General features: G+C 38.7%; 1 protein-coding gene and 1 long non-coding RNA gene across 4 annotated transcripts in view; both read left to right on the plus strand.

Moving 5' to 3' along the window:
- LOC410480 (trichohyalin) overlaps window positions 1-20,966 on the plus strand; it is a 175,217-nt gene that overhangs the window by 88,132 nt on the left and 66,119 nt on the right. Inside the window, exon 1 of one of the 3 annotated variants that reach the window (XM_026445187.1) lies at window positions 7,063-8,042. The exons of the other annotated variants lie outside the window; for them this stretch is intronic. Coding sequence (XP_026300972.1) covers window positions 7,988-8,042 — 55 coding nt within the window. The 5' untranslated portion in view covers window positions 7,063-7,987. Of the gene's footprint in view, window positions 1-7,062; window positions 8,043-20,966 lie in introns of those variants that run through there. 3 annotated transcript variants of the gene reach the window in all.
- On the plus strand, window positions 12,442-16,421 carry LOC100578034. The gene is made up of 6 exons (XR_003306081.1): window positions 12,442-12,543; window positions 12,615-14,180; window positions 14,271-14,527; window positions 14,644-15,101; window positions 15,199-15,432; window positions 15,523-16,421. It is a non-coding gene; the product is annotated as an uncharacterized LOC100578034 (long non-coding RNA).

Below are 20,966 nucleotides of genomic sequence, written 5' to 3' on the forward strand. Positions count from 1 at the left end.
AATTAGTCATTCACCGGTCCTTTCTTTGCCGGTGGTGGAACTTTGGAAGGCAATTTAAATTGATTCAACGCGATTCATTCCTCCCGTTTGTTATCACGCGTTTCCTTGGTAAAATTATGTTTGTAGAGGCGCGGGATTGAATAACGAAGAAGAGCCACCGTTCCTTTTCACGTGTAATTAATAATAATAATTGATACATTCGTCTTTGTTGATTTTAGAGGGGAAAAAATGTGAAAATGTTCGTGCAGAAAAATTATTTTTTTCCTGCGTTGAGAAACGAAGAATAATGACACAAACTTTGATGCAATTCCTTGTCCTTATTAATAATATATCTTTTTATTATTTAATAAATATAATTTTTCTACTTGAATATTCTAATTGAATATCATCATTATATCAATACACTTACTTCGAATCAACGTTCATAGATATCTCCTTCCTCTTCGATATCTAAAAAAAAAAAAAGAAAAAGAAAGATTCAGAAAGAAGTTTCCTCGCAACAACGCGACTCCAAACGAGGCGGAAAGCGTCGAGGAGGGGGAAAGGGGAGAAAAGAGAAAAAAAAAAAGAAGAAGAGAAAGATCCTTTGTTCGTTCCAGATCTCCCGGCTCGACTTCTTCCACAGCATATTTATTAAAACGCGAGAGCCCTTTTTAGGAAACGCTTTACGCTGTTTTCCTCTTCAATGTCGAGGCGGAGGAGGAGCGCGAGTGTCGCGCGGGGTGTCCTTATTATGATAAAACGGAGGAAGGTATCTCCGGTCCTTTGTTCACTCAATGAAACGAAAATTTGTTTAACTCGAGTAATTGTTGTTCTCCTCTCGTCACCCCGTTGCCTCTCTTTATTAAGTCTGTTCCCGCGTAGCAGCCGCGGTGCCCTTTGTCACGTACCGGTTTAAATGACGTTAAGTAAATTGAACCGTTGCGGAGGGTCGTTTAGAGTCGGCTGTGATTATTATTTTCGTGCCAACCGCGCACCTGTCTGTGCAATAGTTGTCAAAGAAATCCGATTTCATTTCCATCCGATGCGGGATGGATCCACACCACGCTTGTCGATTAATCCCCGTCCCCGTGCTCGTTCGTAATTGTAATTGCAAAGTCGTAACCGTCGAGAATCTGCCCACTCTTCCTCCCACCCTCTTTGTCTCACTTTATCGCGAAATTGCGCGTTAAGATCGCTTCTCTTCTTTCGGTTATCGTTAGCCTCATCGTAGCACCCGTGTATCCTCTCACAAAGAACTTATTAACCTGTCAGACCTGTATCCTTTCGAGGCCCCTGAATTTCCATCCCCTCCCCTTTCCTTGGAGATAATAAAATCTCGAAAATGTACTGCGTGTTTCAAAGTTAAAAAAAAATGGAATATAATATTAATAGAGAAAAGGAGATGAAGATGTTGAAAAGATATTTAATAAATTTAATTCAAGGTTGAAGGCTGATACTCAATTACCTTCTTTGTTTCTTTTTTCCTTTTAAAAATTTAGAATGATAAAAATTAATTCAACCGTGAAATGAATTAATTTTATTAATTTAGTTAATCTTTTTATCCGGTTCATCCGATTGAAAAATATTTTATTCACTCGCAAAGTATGGACACAAGATGAATACGGTTTATTATACAAGTTTATTTAAGACATCGATGTCTATGAAAAAAAAAAAAAAAAATATATCGCGACAGGGGATCGGTGCAACGCCCCTTTAAAGGGATTCCCCGGTAATCCAATTTGCCGGTCGAACGATATTAATGGATCGGAACAATGCCACGCTCCTTCCGTTTCACGAATTATTCGAGACGAAATAATCCTTAAATATTATGTCTGACAATCTCGGGATCTTCACCGTTCCTTTCTCTCCCTTCGATTATAAATCCTCGCCCGTTGATTTTAGATTCGTAAATTCGAAAATTCTCACCATCCTCGTTTCTTTCTTCCCTTTCTTTCGTGGATTAAGAAAATCGGTCCACGGACGGATCGACCACGTTTAACACGGGCGGTAATTCGACGGGGAAAAAAGGATTTTGATTCTTCGCCCTTTTATCGCGAATTTCAATGGCTAGGGTTCGCCGTTTCCCCTCCTCGAGTCGATGAATTTGCAAAGTCGAATCGAAGATGTTGAAGTTTGCACAGGATATTTTTTTTAATTCAAAGGATTATTTGTTCCTTTCTCGAGTTGTTCCTTCGATCATTTATTTCTTTCTTTTTCAAAGGTTCGTAGAACGAAGCGAAATAAATGAAATCGAGGATTTTTCAAAGAGAAGGAGAGATGTTTTTTTTAAAATTGCAATATGCGGAAAATAATAAAAGTTGTATATATTTAGATAACGTTGTATGGAATATTTATTCAACGTCTCTTTCCTTCTTCTTCTTTTTTCTTTTTAATGAAAAATTTTACGTTTTATTATTCACAAGAGAAAAAAAAAGGAGTAATTTGTTCCAATTACATTCTGGTTGGAACAAGATCAAATTTGAAAGATAATTGTCCCAAGAAAAAACTTGGTATCTTGGAAAAATTCTACCAGGACAGTGGACTCTTGTTTCTACCCCTACGGTCACCTCTTGACCGACATTTTTTTTAATATAAAATGTTTGTTCTCCACCCATTCCATCCAAGCACGTGCATACCCTGTACACAGCAACCCTTTGCCTTAACGCGAGGTTAAACAAGAATACAGTGGAACAGAATACACTTCGAGCTAAAAATGTCCGTCAGAAGTGCAACACTTACAATTCTTCTCGCCTTCTTTGATTCTGGTGGGAAAAAATAATAATGGTCCAATTTAACCTTACCTTAATTACGAGCATACTTGTTTTTTTAATTCTTCTTTAATCAAATAGTCAAGAAACACATTGCTTGGTTTGATCCATCCTCACGAAGAAAGCCTTACGTGTCTTCATTTTTACGAGAAACGTGTTATCTCGTCCAAATCTTCTTCCACCATCGATTAAACTGATTCGCGGCTTTCCTTCGAGACGCCGTTGACGACAGCCGGCGAAACGAGGAAGATGAGGAAAAGGCGGGCGACGAGGGAATAACGAAATTAAAAGCGTCTGTCGCGGAAGAGAGAGGGGAGGGTGTTGCCTCGAGGTGTTGCAAGCTTGACGGCCGACCGAACGAGCGAAAATAATAGAATGGCGCGCCGACAACTCCGCCATTGTCCGCGTTTAAAGTTTACGTTTCGTCGTCCACCCCTTTCGCGCGTGGAAAACCTGAAAAAAACGAAAGAGGAACGGCCAAGAAGAGCCTAGGGCCGAGTCTCGAACCCCCTTTCTTCTCACGTTTCATCCTTTTCATCCACCCTCTCCCTTCTCTCTCTTTCTCTCTCTTTTCTCCGTCGTCTTTTCTTCCTCTCGCGGAGCGAAACACCCCCCGGGAATCCTATAGCCCCCGTTTCGCGGGGAAATAATAATGGCACACGGCCATTAAAGGGTGGCGAGATTCTCGCGCGATGACAGATCTTCAGAGTTTCGTGGAACGCCAGAGTTGGTGTTTTTCGACGTGTTGACGAACGAATTGGATACATAATTCGTGGAATTATGGAATTCGGCCAAGTTTCCAAGAGGAGAGTTTCGTGGAAATTCCATTGTGATGTTGTGGGACTTCTTCTCCGAAAAACTGAAAACTTGTTTGTATTCTTATGTTTATTATTTTCAATAAATTCACCGAATTAAGTTCTCTTTAACAAAAAGTCGGGATAAGCGAAACGAACGTGTTTCTAACATCTGAGGATCGATAAACGGACGAGAGAGAAAAGATGTTCGAGAAAAGGGAAGAATAAAGAAATATACGAGGAATGATTCATTACGCGACAGTCTGTTCGAAAGCAAATGCTAGTGTAATGATATTACTACGAGCTCCACAATTGCGGTATTGTTAAGCTCTTGGAGGGTGGTCCAATGAGTAGACGCGCAAATAATGGAGGGAAAACGTCGGTCTGGACGACTCGTGTGCCATAGAACCCCGTACGAGGGTGGAAAAGTACGATTTCGAACATGTATGTATATATATATATCTCTTGGACAGCGTAGACGGAAGGTCATGGGGCGCAAAGTGATTCGAGATGGAGGAAGAATGGGTGACGTTTCGGGGGTTGCAACGTTGGCGTGATACTGATGGCGTTAGACGAGGCTTTTTGTCAATGGATTTAACGGCCACGGGCTGGGAAGGGCACGAGTTTGCATGAATCAAAGGAATTGATTTCGTTCGTGGCATCGTGTTACTTTTTTTTACTATTTCGTCGAAGGGGGATGAAGCTTCAATGCCGCTTCTTTATGTTATTTCTCTTCTGGAAATCGTAAATGCGAGTGGTTCGTAAAATTTTATTCCTATTGATAAATTATGAAAGAATTCGTGGAACAATATTGATTCTCAGATATTTTTCCAACGGAATTGGAGTTGCGTTGGAAAGTTGAGAGAGAACGAGGAAAGAACGAAACACGCGTAGGACACTCCTGCCAATTCAATTCTGAAAGAAGCATCGAATTTTCAATTTCTTATGCAATGACCATTTACCATTGAATCGCTTGGAGCAATTTATTCATTTCACTGGTGTTGCCCATCTCTCGATGATTTTGACTCATTTACAATTCTTCGTTCGATTTCTAATAATTCCCTCCTCGAATAATTTGAATAATTTCGATGATGGAACTGGAGAAATTATTCGTTGAATAACGTAGGTAACGGGACGAGACAAAGTGGATAGTGGAGTTTGAATAAAGCGAAATAAATTCACTGTTTGAAATGTCAGAAATATTTCGAGAAAGTCTATTCTGGTATGAACTGGTTTCCCGTGTACGATATATCGTTCTGGAATCGGTGCTCGAGGATGCCTCGAGAACGTCGAAGAGGTGAATAAGAATCAGAAAGGGAAAACGCGGAGGGAAAAATAGGGGATGATTTAGGATTTCCTGCTACCACGCATTGGATTTTCCCTCCTACGAATTGTAACATTCTGTACAACTATGCAAGTTAGAGAATAACAATTTTTTTCTCTCTCTCTCTAAATATTAAATTTTATTTAATAGAAAAAGGATACGATATATGACTTTTTAAATTACAATTATATTTTAAATATACTATTCTCAAGTATTAAATAAGATATTACATTGAAATATTCTAGAAGAAAAATATAAAAGAATTGATATCCATTCTATTAACATCATATTCAATTAAATAATTTTCATACGAGAAGTAAAAAAAAAAAAAGTAATTTTCAGATTCAACAAATTTTATTTCATTCTTTTTCGCTTTAATGATATTCCAAAATGTATATCAATGATCCTGTTGTAATTAATATTCGCTCGATTTGCATATATTTACACGCGCATCGATATCTTTATCGAAAGATCGAAAAGTTGGAGAAACGACTGTAGCCGCGTTAAACAACGGGAAAAGTCGAGGATAAACTAATTTCTCAACTTCCCTTCGGAACGAGCGTCCTCTTCTATTTATCTTAATTATTCATACCCGTTCTCGAGTCATCGCCGCGGATCGACGCGGGGGAAGTAACGTTCTCGAGCGGAATGCGAGTCCCGGAAGTGTCGGCAGGGCTCGTGGAGGAGCACGAGAGCCGAATATTAATTGGTCTTAATTATGCGCGGCGGAGGGCTCGTTTTAACGCGGGGCCAAGTTTTTCGCGAGTCCCCCGACCACCCCTCCTTCGCCCCTTCCTTTATGGAGCCCCTCCTCCTCGGTCGATGCAAAGGTAGGCTTTAAAAGGAAGTTACGCGGCGCGGAACGGAAAATGGTCCCTCGACGAGTTTTGCCATTGTGGTTTATCGAATTTTCTCTTCTTTCCATTCGAGAGCAAGTTTCGAGTGCTCTGAGCGGCTGCGGAACCAGAACCAGACACATTTCAATTAACGTCTCCTTTACGAAATTCCTGATTAACTTTGCATTCTATTGATTAATCGGGGAGGGGAGGGGATCGAGAGAAATTTTTGTTTCATTCTTCCAGTTCTACCATTGAACTTTTCTTCTTCCAATTATTATTATCGTTAATACTTATTTTTTCTAAGTATCGTTTCTTTCAAGAGAGTCAAAGAATTCTCTCTGCGAGAGAAGAAGAGGATTATTTTCGAAGAATAACTTTTAAAAATTATATTACATTAATTTCTCATTCCTCGAATTCTTTTTGCAAAAGAATTACTTTCTTATATATTAAATTAAAACTTTCTCTTCGATTAAAATCTTCTTGAAAAACTCTCAATAAAATTCTTCCATTATTTGTAGATGTAATCAAAAGGATTTTTTTTTTCCTCCTCTCATAGCCTTGAACTTCCCTCCTCTCGTCATTATGTCCGCCATCATTGATCTTTATCCTTCCCTATCCTATCTATCTCTTTCGCACAGCCTGATTTAACGGTATGTAAAATCGATCCGGGCTGCTTTTCACGGTTTGCTTCTCCATTCGCCGCGGATCCCTCCTCCATTCCCACGCGCGCTGGATTTTTATAGCTGTACCGGTCTTTCTTTTTTTCTCTCTCTCCTTTTTTTTTCCTTTCCTTTTCCCATGGAAAAGCCTATTTAGCTTGTACGTGGATACGATGTAAATGCGGCAAGTTACGAAAGCTCTCTCTCTCTCTCCCTCTCCCGACGAGAACTTCCAATCTCCCGAGGCGAGAAGGAATGCGATTAAGCGTTGATGGCTTCCTAAATGCAAACAACCCCCGAAACCGTAATCACCGGAGACAATCACGCCGAGACAAAGGGTAGACGATGTTTTACTGGAAGAAGAATAAATGACAGAGGCACTCGGGGAGGAGGATGTCAATTAACCGACACCTCTTCATTCGAAAGGGGCCCTCGTAGGAAAACAGTTTTCCTATGACCTCTCCTTCCTCCTCCTCCTCCTTCTCTTCTCTCAAGTTTGTTGCAACGAATGCGACGAAATACGTTCGTTTCTCGCGAATATTTTATTCGCAGGGAATTCTAGAAATTTTTTCGTAAACTTGTAAAAATTTACGATACGATAAAATGTAATATGAGATATTTAATAAACGAGTCGAAATTTGAAAGAGGAAATTGAAAAATGTTTAATTAAATGTTAAATAATACGAAACATTGAATCGAAATAATAATAAGAATTGTTCCAAAGGAACGGTTTCGAAAATGTAAATACGAGGGAACGAAAACAAATCGACGTACGTTTCGTATAGATAGATAAGCGAGTTCGGTGGGGATTTGTTTATTATCGATACATTACGTCGCAGTATAAAAGTTCGCGTCGTAGTTGCCGGTCGTGCGTGAAATCTTGGAATAAAATCTATTAGAGCAGTGTTCCTTTTTTAAAATTCAACGTCGCTACGAAGATAATTTACCAATAATTTATTTCGAAAGTCTATCTTTTCATTTTCAACGATAAAACGACAAGTATCGTATGGATTATGAATTCCAATCCATTCAGAATAAAAGAATCTACGCAAAGAATAAATTATTCGACTTCAAATTATAATCTATAAGAATTCTTTTATCTCGTGAAAAAGGAAAACGAGAAGTTAGAAGATCCTTAACTGTTCAACTACGAAAAATCTAAATATCGACGAGGAAAGAATACAGTGTCTCGAACATTCGAAGTGCAGTCTTCGTCCAAGATATTAAAGCAAATTTCAACCACCAAGAAATCATGGATTTTGCATGCAAGTAACAGAAACGATGGAGAAAAGGCGTTATCGTGTGTGTTATTGCACGTGATACGCTTAAGCAGAGTGGCGCAGCTTATCGTCAGCCGGAGGGTGGCAGGAATTCGTGTTGGGTTACTTGCCCTCCTCGCATACCATTTCGACGTGGTGGCATCCATCCCCCGCTATCTCGTCATCAAGATCCTCCCTGTCCTTATATTAAAGCCAGCCATCCCTTCGAAGTTGCAACGCCATGTATTCCAGTCTCCTTCTCCACGTGCGAGGAGCAATGACTCCTGTTGAAAACAAGAAGAAAAAAAAGAAAGCGAGTCCTTCGTTTATTTTCACGATGTTTTCTTCGTCTTCTTTTCGATATGGTGCGCCAGACTGCAAATATCGTGGAATATTTGCAGGGATCGATTGAAGTTCGTAAGTAAGGAATTAATTAAAATTTCTTTTTTCTTTATGTAGATTCAAAAATAATAAATAGTCGTAAATATTTGAATATTCAGAAATGATAGTGATTATTATTTTGGCATTTGCGAGGTTTAAAAATTTTGTATCCAACTAAATCGTGAATTATTCGAATATTAATATTTACGACTCTTTAACAATTGATTTTTCTCGCCTCGTAATTATTTGAATAAACGTCGATCAACGAGTTTCTTCGTATTTCTTCGATCGTTTCAAATTTTCGAAGGAAGGAGAGGAGGTCGATGACGTGTGTACAGGAAAAAAATTGCCGGCCCTTTAATTAATTACACGTTGGACGTCGAAAGAACGATGGGGACGAAAAAAAAAAAGGAAAATATTGGAAAAAGTGGTACAGTTAACTTTACCATTAACAGAACGAATTTGATTAAATTCCCTCGTATTCTTGATATAAAATTACCGTTGAAATGTAATTAATTTAGTACGGGCCCGTCCCCATGTAAAATTTCCAACAAATTGCGTTCCATGGTTAAAAGGGGGCCAATTACAAGTTGCATAAATTACGAGATATTTCATACTCGTAAGAGAACTACTATGATATTTAATTTTGTATCTCGTTGACACAAAATGACACTTTCGATCAGCGAGGAGAAAGAAAAAAGAAAAAAAAAGGAAAAAAAGAAATAACGAGACGAGACGAGGCGTACGTGATATTCATACGTAAGTGAAATTAACGTTTCGATTCACGTTTGTTAAGTGTGAACTAACATTAACATAGAAGGAGGGGAGAGAAAAAAGTAGAGAAAGCTTTCTCTTTTCTGTTTGCTATTCCCCTCCCTCTCATATCCACTATGTTTGCTATCCTTGTTCACACAATAATGTTCCTCGTGTTCTTCCTTCCTTGAAACGGAAGCTCTTTGACTAGGAAGAAAGGCTGTAAATATTACAGAATATCCGGAACACGAGTTGATGGTACGAGTGAAAGGTATTTTTTATTTGGGATGGATTTTAACAGACGCGTTTCGTCCTCTCCTTTCTGTAAAGCTTTATTACTTTCCAATATTTAAAATTCGTTGCAAAACATAAGAAAAATTTGATTATGTAACACAGCATCGAATAATAAGTATGTTTATTAATATATTAATTTTTTATTTCAGTGTTGAAGAAGATAAGATTTTGTAAAAGATAAGATTGGAGATATATTGGATAAGAGAAGTTCTAGTTATCGAGAATTTCCATTAATCTGTATTAATCTAAATTACGTTGTTTCGTCTGTCTCCTGGTAGGCCACGAATAAACACAGTAACGAGTAATTTAGAAGCTCCTCGGGGACCTTATTCTCGCTTTCTAATCAACGTGGAACACGCAACGTGATAAACGATAGTTGGAGGAACTATTGTGCCTCGACAACTATTCATTGAAAATGGAGAAATTTCGAAAAAATGAAAGTCTGGACATGCTTACCTTTTCAGATGAAATCTCGGTTGTTTACAGTTGCTTGCTTTAATCATATTCATAATTTGCATTCAACTTTTACCTATTATTACGTTTTTTCAAGATACAAACTAACAAACGTGGATACTGGATATTCAATATATATTCGACTTCGACAATTTCACATTGAAGGATGATGATTCGAGCCTTAAAGGATTAAATTCTTTTCGAAAATAAAGCTTCATTTCGTGCTATATAAATAAAAACTTACAACAGTTTCGTCTGGTGATAAACAATTACGTATCGCTTAATCACAGTGATAAACCGCGATAAAAAAGAGCTACTAGAAAACGGAAGAACCAACACTTGGTTGCTCAATGATGAATGAATCGAGAGACGATTACAGGGAAGTTGGTTGAAGAAGTTCGGATGACTGTCCACGACACCGGCGTGGAAAATGAAAAGTCCTAGTGAGAAATGGAGTTTTAATTGGGCGACGATAAAAGCGCATCGTCTCGATTACTCTCTCTCTCTCTCTCTCTTTCTCTCTATAATTTTTCATCCCCCTCGAGCGATGGTCGAAGAAAGGAGATATTCCACTCACGGAAACGTTGTTCGATTCGAGCTCGATTTCAACTAGACGGCTGGATATTTTTATTGTTATTATTAAAAATTCCCTAGGATCGAAGTTTCTTGGCCGGCGGCGGTCGCATTAAAATTTTTACGACGCATCCAGCCGGGAAACTAAGTTTCATCGTTCCTCGGCTTGTTTTCAAAGTATCACACAAACCTGTTTCCCATTCTTTTTAAGCAACTTGCTGCTAGAAGAACAATCCCTCTCCCCTTTTCTCACTTATTTATTTATTTATTTATTTATTTATTATTTTTTATTCTCTCCAGGGCGGCAACGCTTCATAGGCTTCTTTGTTGCGTTTATTATTTTTCAACGCCAAGGAAAATTTATGTGGTTCCCCGTGGTGCCACGTGACACCATTCGATGTCACCGACCATCCAATAAACTTTCAATGGGAGAAATTTTCCACGGAGCTTCTTTTCTTTTTTTTTTTTTTTTTTGCAATACGAAGCATCATTTTGGGAATGGTTACATAATAGCAAGTGAGAAGAATGAAAAAAGAAAAATTATTCATTACTATATTCATAAATTCATCATCAATATATGGTAAATCAACTTAATTTTGTTTAAAGTCCAAATTGATCTTGCTTTATAATAAATTTTACGTTTCATTAATTCTTTTAGGGAAGTAGATTGAAGTAATTTAGTATTTCATTTCACGAATCATTAAATTCGTTAAATGTCGTAGCAATGTGTTATACTGTGTGGAAACAAAAAATTGAAAATTATAGAAACGTGCAAGCATCATCTAAAGGTAACCAGATGCATCATGTTAAAAAAATAATTCGAAAACGAACAAGAAGTTCAAAAAAGAATTTCAAATCATCATATACCTATAACAATTAATTTTGTGCATTAGAATATTTATATATAAGTTGTATAAATTTTTATTATCTCGTAGATTTTCTTATCTAAAAAAAAAGCACGTACTTTCTCGAGTCTCGCATCACAAATTTTCAAATAAATCCGCGACACTTTTATAAGAACTTTTTTTCATTGGTGGAAAACACGTTTCTGAAGTTTTATATATATATACATATGTATAATACATACAAGACACCGTTGTATGCACGGTGCAAGTTTCATTCACGCGTTTCATATACGAATTTTACGATTCCAGGATCGTGGAGGGCGGGTTGCCGTTGGCAGCTGTTGCCTTTTCTCCCCCCCTCTCCCTCCAAAGATCTCTCCCCCGTATACAGGCTGTATTAAATCGTGAAAAATGGATATTTTGATCCGAGCGTATATCGACAAGCAATCCCTTTCTCCTTCGCCACTGTCTTCTCTCGCCGTGGTGATTTATGGGAGGGCGCGTATCGAGTGTATTACGCGAGAAACAATATCTCCTTGACGCGTGACTCGCGTACTCTCGAACAAGCTTGAGAATAGAAATTGCGGGGGGCAGCGTCACGATGCTTAAAACCTCGTTAGTCCCCCTCGTTTCCACGCCGTGGAGGGGAGGAAATTTATTGAGAATTGTTTTTGGGACGAAGAGTGTTGGACGAGTTATTTGAATGGAAACACTGTGGAAAGGAAATTTTGTGTAATTTCGATCGTTTTTTTGATTATATATATATTTTTCTCGATTGCAGGAATCGAAATCGATTTCTTGGAGAAATGTAATAGGGATGAAAGAGCGGGATGATAGTTCTTGCGAAACGAAAAAGGAGGATGAATTTCAGGCGTACTCTCGAACAAGCTTGAGAATAGAAATTGCGGGGGGCAGCGTCACGATGCTTAAAACCTCGTTAATCCCCCTGTTTCCACGCCGTGGAGGGGAGGAAATTTATTGAGAATTGTTTTTGGGACGAAGAGTGTTGGACGAGTTATTTGAATGGAAACACTGTGGAAAGAAAATTTTGTGTAATTTCGTTCGTTCGTTTTTTTGATTGTATATATTTTTCTCGATTGCAGGAATCGAAATCGATTTCTTGGAGAAAATGTAATAGGGACGAAAGAGCGGGGTGATAGTTCTTGCGAAACGAAAAAGGAGGATGAATTTCAGGCGAGACGGTTTTAATTGGAGTGTGCGATGGCTCATTGTAAGGGAAATTGGGACAGGCACTCGTGTTTGGAACTGGAATCGTGTTTTGACGACCGTGGAAAGAGAGACTTTTCTAATTAAAAGCGCTTACCGCCACCTCCGTGTCGTCAATAGCTTAATTTGTCGCTACGCCCGATTCAGAATTGTCGGGGAAATTAGCAGTGCAATTATGGAATTTTGCAAATTTCCAAGTATCTTCGCCTTTATATTTTCCTTCCATATCCGTCCCTTTACTCGAAAAATTCTTCTAACTTGGTCCAATTATTTTTAAAACAGGTGTATACACTTTTTTTCTTTTTTGAACAATTCTTCACATGGAGTAAAATTTTCATTACAAAATACGATTATCTGCAACGTTATCGATCATAAATGATATTTTGTTCACGGTATGGATCATCTAGAAATATCCTTTCTAAAATACCTTCTTTTAAAATAATCTTTTCTCTCAATATTTCAGGTTCTCTCAATATTCGGGAAGAAGGGAGAGTAGAATTAAAAAATCGAAATAATAATACCGATATTTTTTCCTTGTCTGTGGCTTGGCTCGCGCAGAGAGAGAGAGATCGAATCGATATTTCGATCGAGAAAAAGAATTTCCACGAGATTTTCCACGAAATCGGGGATGGAAAACGGACGGTGGTGACGGATCGTGGCCGAAAAAAGGAAGAAAAAAGAGAAGGAAGGAGGGGAAAAAATACGACGACGCCATTTATTCCCCCGGCAAAAGTTTCGTGCTTGAGGAATGACTCTCGTTATGCAAGCCGCCGAACACGTCAACGTTTTCAATTGTACCCCCTTCGTCGGTTACTCGCGGCTTTTTATTTCGCGGCCAGGCGTTCAGCCGTGAAATTGCACCGCTATAACCGCGTGTCTCGATTCGAGGAAAAATCTGTCGCGGGTGTGGGCGCGGTATCGGTTTTTCCAGTCTGCGATCGATTGCTTAAGACGGGTGTCGCGCTATCATCGACAACGGCTCGTTTTCCCCACAGGGGGAATTTTTCTTTCTGTCCAACTCGTAATTTTCGATCGATCGAGTTTCAAGTTTTTTTTTTTTTTTCTTATCGAAGACGCTTGAACGTCAATTGAAACATGGATGGATTCGTTGTTGTAATTAAAATTAAAACAAACGACGGATTCTTATATAATTCTAATTCCAGGAATATTCATGAAAATTATTCTTCGGTTTAAAAATGGATTTTTGCTTGGCTTTGACTGATATTCAATATAAAATATTTACAATTGACAGCAAGATATTAAACGAGATTAATGTAATATAGAATTATTTTTAAATGGTCGAAAAGTTAATCAAGAGAAACAGATTTGCTCTTACGAATACAAGACAGCCTTGCCCTTATAAATACCTCCCCATATCATATCAAATTGATCCGTCAATAGGGGAGGATCTTGTGGCATTGACAAATTGGTGCGAAACGGTGGCGAATACCAAAGTGAGCGAAGGTTATTGCGTACATGAGATATCGCAGGGGTGTGACGAAATTGTTCACGTAACCGATCCTAACCGTTTTCAATATATCGGAATGTTCCCTCCTGTGTTAAAAAATTTCGCAAACGAAATTGGAAATATAAAATTACAGGAAGAATTTTATCGTCGTTATCCAATAATAATAAAGATACAAAAAAAAAAGAGAGAGAAATAAGAAACGAATAACAACGAACAATATCACCAAGATTCCTCGACTCAATTTCGTTCTAATAGTGGGTCGCGATCGGTGGTTGATCCATCAGACCGGGACACGTTCATTCCAACAGGCGAAAGTTTGCCGATAGTTGTGAACGAAGACGAAGGATGATTGGTTGGCTTTGCGTGCAACTTGGAGACAGCTCGAAGACAGTGTCCACGGACACGTACGTGTACAGATTCCCCTCCCGTTCAAGGAGGGTGGGGATCGTTCACATTCGGACAGATTCCAATTCCTGATGCCTTTGCCTCAACCATCAGCCCTCTGGTTCCCTCTCCCCATGCCTGGAACCATCCTCCGCTAGGCTGGCCGCAAACAAGAGGGTGGGCAATTTCGGGGTTTCTACCCCGTTGGATCACTTCTCTCTCTCTCTATCTGTCTATCTATCTGTATCTCTTTATCTCGTTCTCTAGCGATCAACGTTAGACGCTTCCACATTCCTTCGAGAACTTCATTCGTCGCTGAGACGGATCTTGCTGATTCGATCGAAGATTCGAAGGAACGATTCGTTGGATCCTTTATGATATCGTGGATACCAGACGGGGGGAGAAGGGGATGCGCGAAGCTGATGAGGTTGGAAAGGGGTGTCTATTTAAAGTAGTACGATTTTCCATCCCTTTTTGGATGCAAGTATTTATTTTGATTGAAATTTGGTAAATTAAGTAATAGAGTAAGTAGTTGAGATAAAAGTTTGTTATAATAATGATTTTAATTAGAAATCAAAGAAAAGAACGATAGAATATTGAATGTATTAAAATTTAAAATTATTTATTTTATTTTTTTTAGACACAAAAAAATAATGTTTTAGAAGGAAAGATTGGAGCTGTGTATATTACATTCGCAAAGTTTCATTAATATCAGAGTGAAGTTGAGTTTGTTAATGAAACTCTGGTGGTTGCTGGAATTATTATGTATGAATTTTATGACTTGCTGCTTGTTGCCTTATCACCGTCTTCCTCTCGTTCATTTCTTTCTCGAATTTTTTCCATTAAATTTATCTTGTTTCCGCCATGTCATGCGGGGTCTCTCTCTCTCAGATGGGAAGAGAAGATTTTCCAACGAGCAAGGTAATTAATAACGGAAAGCGTACACGTAACTTTCTCTGTACATAAGCGCTTCATCATCCCGGTCAAAAGGCGAAGAAAAATACTTCGATCCTCTTTCACGAAATAATGATCTATCGATTGTACTCTGTCTGCTTGTTACGCGCAGAATAAATACGACTTGCAACTCGAATCTCGAAGGTAAAAAGATCTCTAAAATCTTCATTATATAAATGTTAATACGCTCTTCTAATTGTAAAAACTCAAGCTAAAAATATCTATTGCTCTTTTTTTCCAGCAAATCCAAGGCAAATCACTTTCATTCCATCGTTACAACAATCCTTAAAATCTTCAGGTTGCTATATGATAAAAATTATATAAATATCAATACATTCTTTCAATTGTAAACACTCAAGCTTAACAAAAATATTTATTGCTCTTTTTTTTTCTAGCAAATCCAAGGTAAATCACTTTCATTCCATCGCTTCGAATTTATTCATTCCATCGTTACAACAATCCTTAAAATCTTCAGGTTGCTATATAATAAAAATTATATAAACATTAATACACTCTTTCAATTGTAAAAACTCAAGTTAAAAATCTATTGCTCTTTTTTTTCCAGCAAATCCAAGGCAAATCACTTTCATTCCATCGTTTCGAATTTATTCATTTCGTTACAACAATCCTTGAGGGATTTTCTGAATTCGAGTCGCGAAAAATTAACAAATAAATAATCGAAAATTATTTTATCCCAAAATTACTTAGAGGAAGCGATTTCCCCTTTTTTCGAAGAGGGGGAAATCGCAAAGACGGGGCGACACGATTCCACGATCGCGAATAATTCGAAACAGTTGCGGCCACGTTTTCCAGGGCTATTTTCACGTTAGACTGGCGCGCTTTACCGTACGTCTGTGGATTATTCCGGCTGTGCAAGCGTACCGGAAGCGCAGCCACCGCTCCTGCACAGGACCTTAACGTTTATTGTTATCCAGGTTAATACCCCGGCTCCGTGTTGTGGAAACTCGGAAAATCCCAGTGTGACCGAGGACAGCTTTGTCTCTTCCGCTCTGCCAGCCCCCTTTCTCGCCCCTCCCCCCCCTTCCCTTTGTTTTCGTCCGTTTGCCACGCGTCTTTCTCCCCTCTCCCATTAGACTACTCTTTCTCCCACCATTAGGCCATTCCAATATTTTCCGCGAGAAAAGGAGAACGAAGGAAAGTGAACGGGTTTCCGGTGTAAAAAAATATATAAAATCGATCCGTGATTGGATACGAGAAGATAATCGGTCCGAGGTTATTTTACATCCACGGTGGACACCGTGGAATCGAATTTTTTTTTTTTTTTTTTTCAAATTTATTGGATACGTTTGAATTGGATTTTTCTAGTTGGAAAGTGAAATTTTTCGATTAATTTTTACGCAGGGAATAATTTCTCTCTTTTTCTTTTTTGCGGTACGTGATTTTCGGCGCGCTTGTTTCGGAAAAAATTTCAAGCTTATATAATAGAGATTATAATAATCAAGATTTTATTAAGTTCAAAATTTTGTTGAAAGTTATTTTTAATATTGAAATTATATCGATAAGTTTCCATAGATTTTTCTAAAATTTAGCAATGAGAAGATAAAATAAAATCACGAGGTAAAATTCAATTATTTCTCATTCGTTACGACATGGCTTTCTTCAAAGAATCTATGGAATCAATTTTAAAAAATTAAACGCTTTCTCGTAAATGATATATTCTTTGCTAAAAATTTTCTAAATTTAATCGAATGTTTATTCTCTTGATAAATGGAGAAGAGAAATTCTTCGTTTCAGGAATTCTTACTCGAGTTGTATATATATATATATTTTGATTTATAACAAGCGAGTTTAATAGAATGAAAGAAGGTAATCTGTATTCATAGTCGCGATGTTTCCTGCTTCGTTTTTCTTTTTTCTCCCCCTCCTCCCAATTTCCATGTGAATAAAGGAAAGATAAACTCTCGGGAAACAGTAAGAGCCACGCCAGTTTTAAAGGTAAATTTTAAAAGAAAGATTCTCCCCAGTTCCAAATAACCAAGTACCGATAAATCAAGATATTCATGAGATTTTTGAGAATCGTTACCGCGTTTAGAATGGAAAAATAATGGGAATTTCCTCCCGTAGAAATGAAATTAAATAAGCTGACTCGTGCCGTATCGTTTATCGTTATCCTTTGGATTAATCTCCACGTGAAAAATGTAATGAACGAAATTCTTCAAAATTTTTTTCTCCTCACCGTTCCATTCTCCTTCCATCGATAAATAAACGTGGCAAAGAATCATGGGAACAGAGGTATACCCAGGTGTTCCAGATCGAACAAAAACAAGGGAATAAAGATAAAATTCTATCGATGGAATAAAATTCTGGAAAACGTCTTCCCTTCTACTACCCCGTTTACTTGGATAATTGGACAAGAGGGGGATGAAAAATATGAAATTCTTCGATCTCGTTAAAGAAAGATTCCGACGAATCGACGAAAGATCGAGTTCGAAACGATCATTTCTATAAAATAATTCTATCAAAAAATTTGAATGTTTTACCAAGGAAAGGATCTATTTCTCTCGTAAATATAGAATTTCATTTTATATATATATAGATGGTTTCTTTCCAGAGAAATAAAAATTAATGCAGGGTCAAAAATTCATAAAGACGGTCTCACTCCGCCCCAAGATGGAAATATTCTTCCCCATTTTCCACGTACATTTTACACGTATAGAATTACATTTTCCCCACCACCAATTTGCGCAAGCATAATTTTCACGCGTGCATCTTTGATACGATCCCATCGTTCATTCGCGGTGTAAATGAAACAAACCGTGGAACTACTACGAGGAAAGGGGTAGAACCTTTTCCTTCATTTCGTTTCATTCGCCCATTCCCTATCTCCACCGCTTAAACCCTTCCTTCCTTCCTTCCTTCCTTCCTTCCTTCCTTCCATCCTCTCTTCCCTTTCCTTTCCTCGTCCACGGGTTTTCGCGCTGCTAAACGTTCCCTGTTCGGGCATACAAGTACCCTTCCACCCTCCCCCCTCTTCATGCGCGGGCAAGAAAAAAGAGAAAAGGAGGGAAGGCGCGCGGGGTGAATTTATGCTTCATTCGTACACGTTACGTGTACACGACGAGGAAACGAGTGAAGCGTAAATTATGGTACCCTCTTGAACGAGAGAAACTCAACCGCGCTCCGACTTTCTATACTTTTCAACCTCGTGCCTTGTTTCTCCTCGAAAGAGAGATAGAGAGAAGGGGAGAATGAGAATGAACGAGTGAGAGAAGAGATCGGGACGAGAAATTTAATTTTAAAAAAATACCACTCCCTCCTTGTGATCCTGCAACAAGATTGGATACGATTTCCTCGTTCAAACGTTTATTTCACGTTCTTCCTCCTTCCTCCGTCGTAGATGACGAGGGAACACTCTGTTGCGACTGTTCTGACGAGAAAAATTTAAAAAAAGAAAGAGAGAGAGGAAGGAGGAGGAGGAGAGAGTTGAGGGCCTGGAGGCGGTTCTCGCGAGCGAGACTCTCCAGGGTCTCTTCCACTCTTCAAATCTCTCTCTCTTAAACACTCGTTTCATTCTGCCAGCCTGTTTTTCAGTAAACAAACGAGCCGGCTGTGAATTGGTAACGCTCGTCAAAGATATTCGCGCGTCGTCTATCCTGGGGGCGTGTTTCAAGCTTTTGCATCGAATTAACGCGATGCGTCCTCCCCTCTCTTCCCCTCCCGCGGAATTACACCGCTGTTGAAATTGAAACGCGTCATGGTTCAATTTGAATAATTGTTCTTCCTCTCTCTCTCTCTCTCTCTTTTTTCCTTTTCTTTTTTTTTTTTTTTACGTGGCTCATTTCCCGTGCGATTGTGTGATTTTTGCGTTCGAGATGAAAGAGATGTTCGTTATTGCGTTACAATGATGTCGCTCTCGTTAAATAAACACACACAGTGTATCTTCGTAGCTTGTCCTAACCAAATTAATTTCTCTTTCCAGAAATGATGCGAAGAGGCTACGATAATTTCATTCTTTTTTCCTCAAACTGCTGGAAGAGACGAAGAAAAGAAACTCGATCCATAATTCGATTCGAGAGAGAATTAAATCTAAATCGCAACAAGTGAATTTAACAAACCCTAGATTTTCGTTCCACAATTTAACAATTCGATCCGCAGGTATCCCCTTCATAGGATAATTCGAAATACCATCAAACGGTACGAAACGTTCATTTTTCCTTTTTCTTCTTCCATAGAACGCGATCCTCCGATCGAAAGCGTTTTCACGAGCCTCCACCTCCCTCCCCGATATTCCAACACGCCGGAATCCCCGCCAAGGTAATCAACGATGGTCCTCGTCGTCGTCGTCGTCGTCATCGTCGTCGACGTCGTCGTCATCGCTCTTAAATAGCTCGGATGGAAAAGCCCATATTTCCGAGGCAGCTTACCCCCGGATACAGGAGGAGGGGAGGAGGGTAAGGGAGGAGGGAAGCGCTAATTGACTGGCTCCGTCGCCTCCGGTTTTTGAAACGAATTAGTTGACGACGAATCCGATTCAGTCGCATCCTTTCAGACCCTTTCCTCCCCCTGTTTACCCCTCCAACACGTACACCCTCCCTTATGGCTCGCGTTTTTTTCAGACCCACATCTCGTTATGCCGGTGTTCCGCGGACAGGCGAACGAGCTAAGCTAAGGGGAGGAGGGGGTGAGAGATGGGGGAGGACGGAACGTTTTTGTCAACTCATCGAGAGAATTCGCCGAGTTAATTCGGATGGCGTGGTAACTATGCTTAATTAGCATCGAGCTGTGTGATTTAATGTCCCTGGGAGGGAAAGGGAGGTATTTTCTCGAATCCAATCTCTGGCGTGTTCTTTGAACTCATTGTGAGAAGGGTTTGTTTATCGGTGGTTGAGGATAAATTCTTTTTGTATTGATTATTATCTTCTTGGTTTGTTCTATCGTTAGTTGGAAATTTGTGATAGATTTTTAATCGAGGAAGATATCGTACGTATTTGACGATAATAATAATATTATTGTCAAAAAGAAAGTAGAATTGTTTGCAATTGATAGATTTAGTTTTAATTGTGAATTATCTGAAAATCTGTTTCGTCGCGAAAGAATGCACGGGGATATTGTTGTTTCGTTCGTATCGTAATTTAAATTTACAATTTTTAAATATTAACGATGATGAAATAAACATGAGCGATTATGAAATTAATTATTTAACATTAATATTAATGTTCTTATTAATATTGATGTTATTAAATATCCCTATTGGTATTAATATTATTCGTATAATACTATGATTGATAATTGAGTTAAATTGAACGCGAAATATTCGCACCGATTTAGCAACCGCTTAATTACAAGAACGAGGAAAATTAAATTGTGCCTCGTTATAAGGAAACGAAGGTTTGCAACGATATTTGAATGTAAATGGCTTTGATCGATTTCACTCTCCAAGAGTGAAGAGCAAACGGGGGTGGGGGGGAGGGGGAGGGTATCCTCAGTATTTGCCTACGGTGGAATGAATTTCGAAAGGTGATCGATGAATTTTATTCGGGCTTATGATGAGTTTGTCGCCAAGATTAATCTCCAATTATCAATCGAATTATAACCGAAAAGCTTGGAGATGAGATCTCGACACCCAGATCGGACTTTCAATAATTTATCTGTCTTATTTTTCTCTCCGTGCAAGGAAAGATTAAGCACGAGAAATTAAATTTTGCCTTAAAAAAAAAAAAAAGCTAAACGAAATCAATTGCATAATTCTTTTCATATCTGTCTCTCTCTCGAATTAAATCGTTCATTTCGTTCGTTTCTCCGGTCTCGAATACTTTGCTCATCGAATAATTGTTTCAGAAGTTCATCCTGCTTTCAATACTCCGAATGAAAAATAAGAACAAGGGAGACAAACACATCTTTCTCACCCACCCCCTGTAGGGTATAATTCTCCAATTTTCCAAATCACGAAGTCTCTTCTACTCCCGACAAGCTAGTAAACTACGCAATTACCGTGGAATCGGATTCTCTCCACCGCGTAGCCAGACGCGTTTCCCCGACGTTAAAGAG

This window comes from Apis mellifera, linkage group LG14, assembly GCF_003254395.2.
Source record: "Apis mellifera strain DH4 linkage group LG14, Amel_HAv3.1, whole genome shotgun sequence".
Lineage (NCBI taxonomy): Eukaryota > Metazoa > Arthropoda > Insecta > Hymenoptera > Apidae > Apis > Apis mellifera.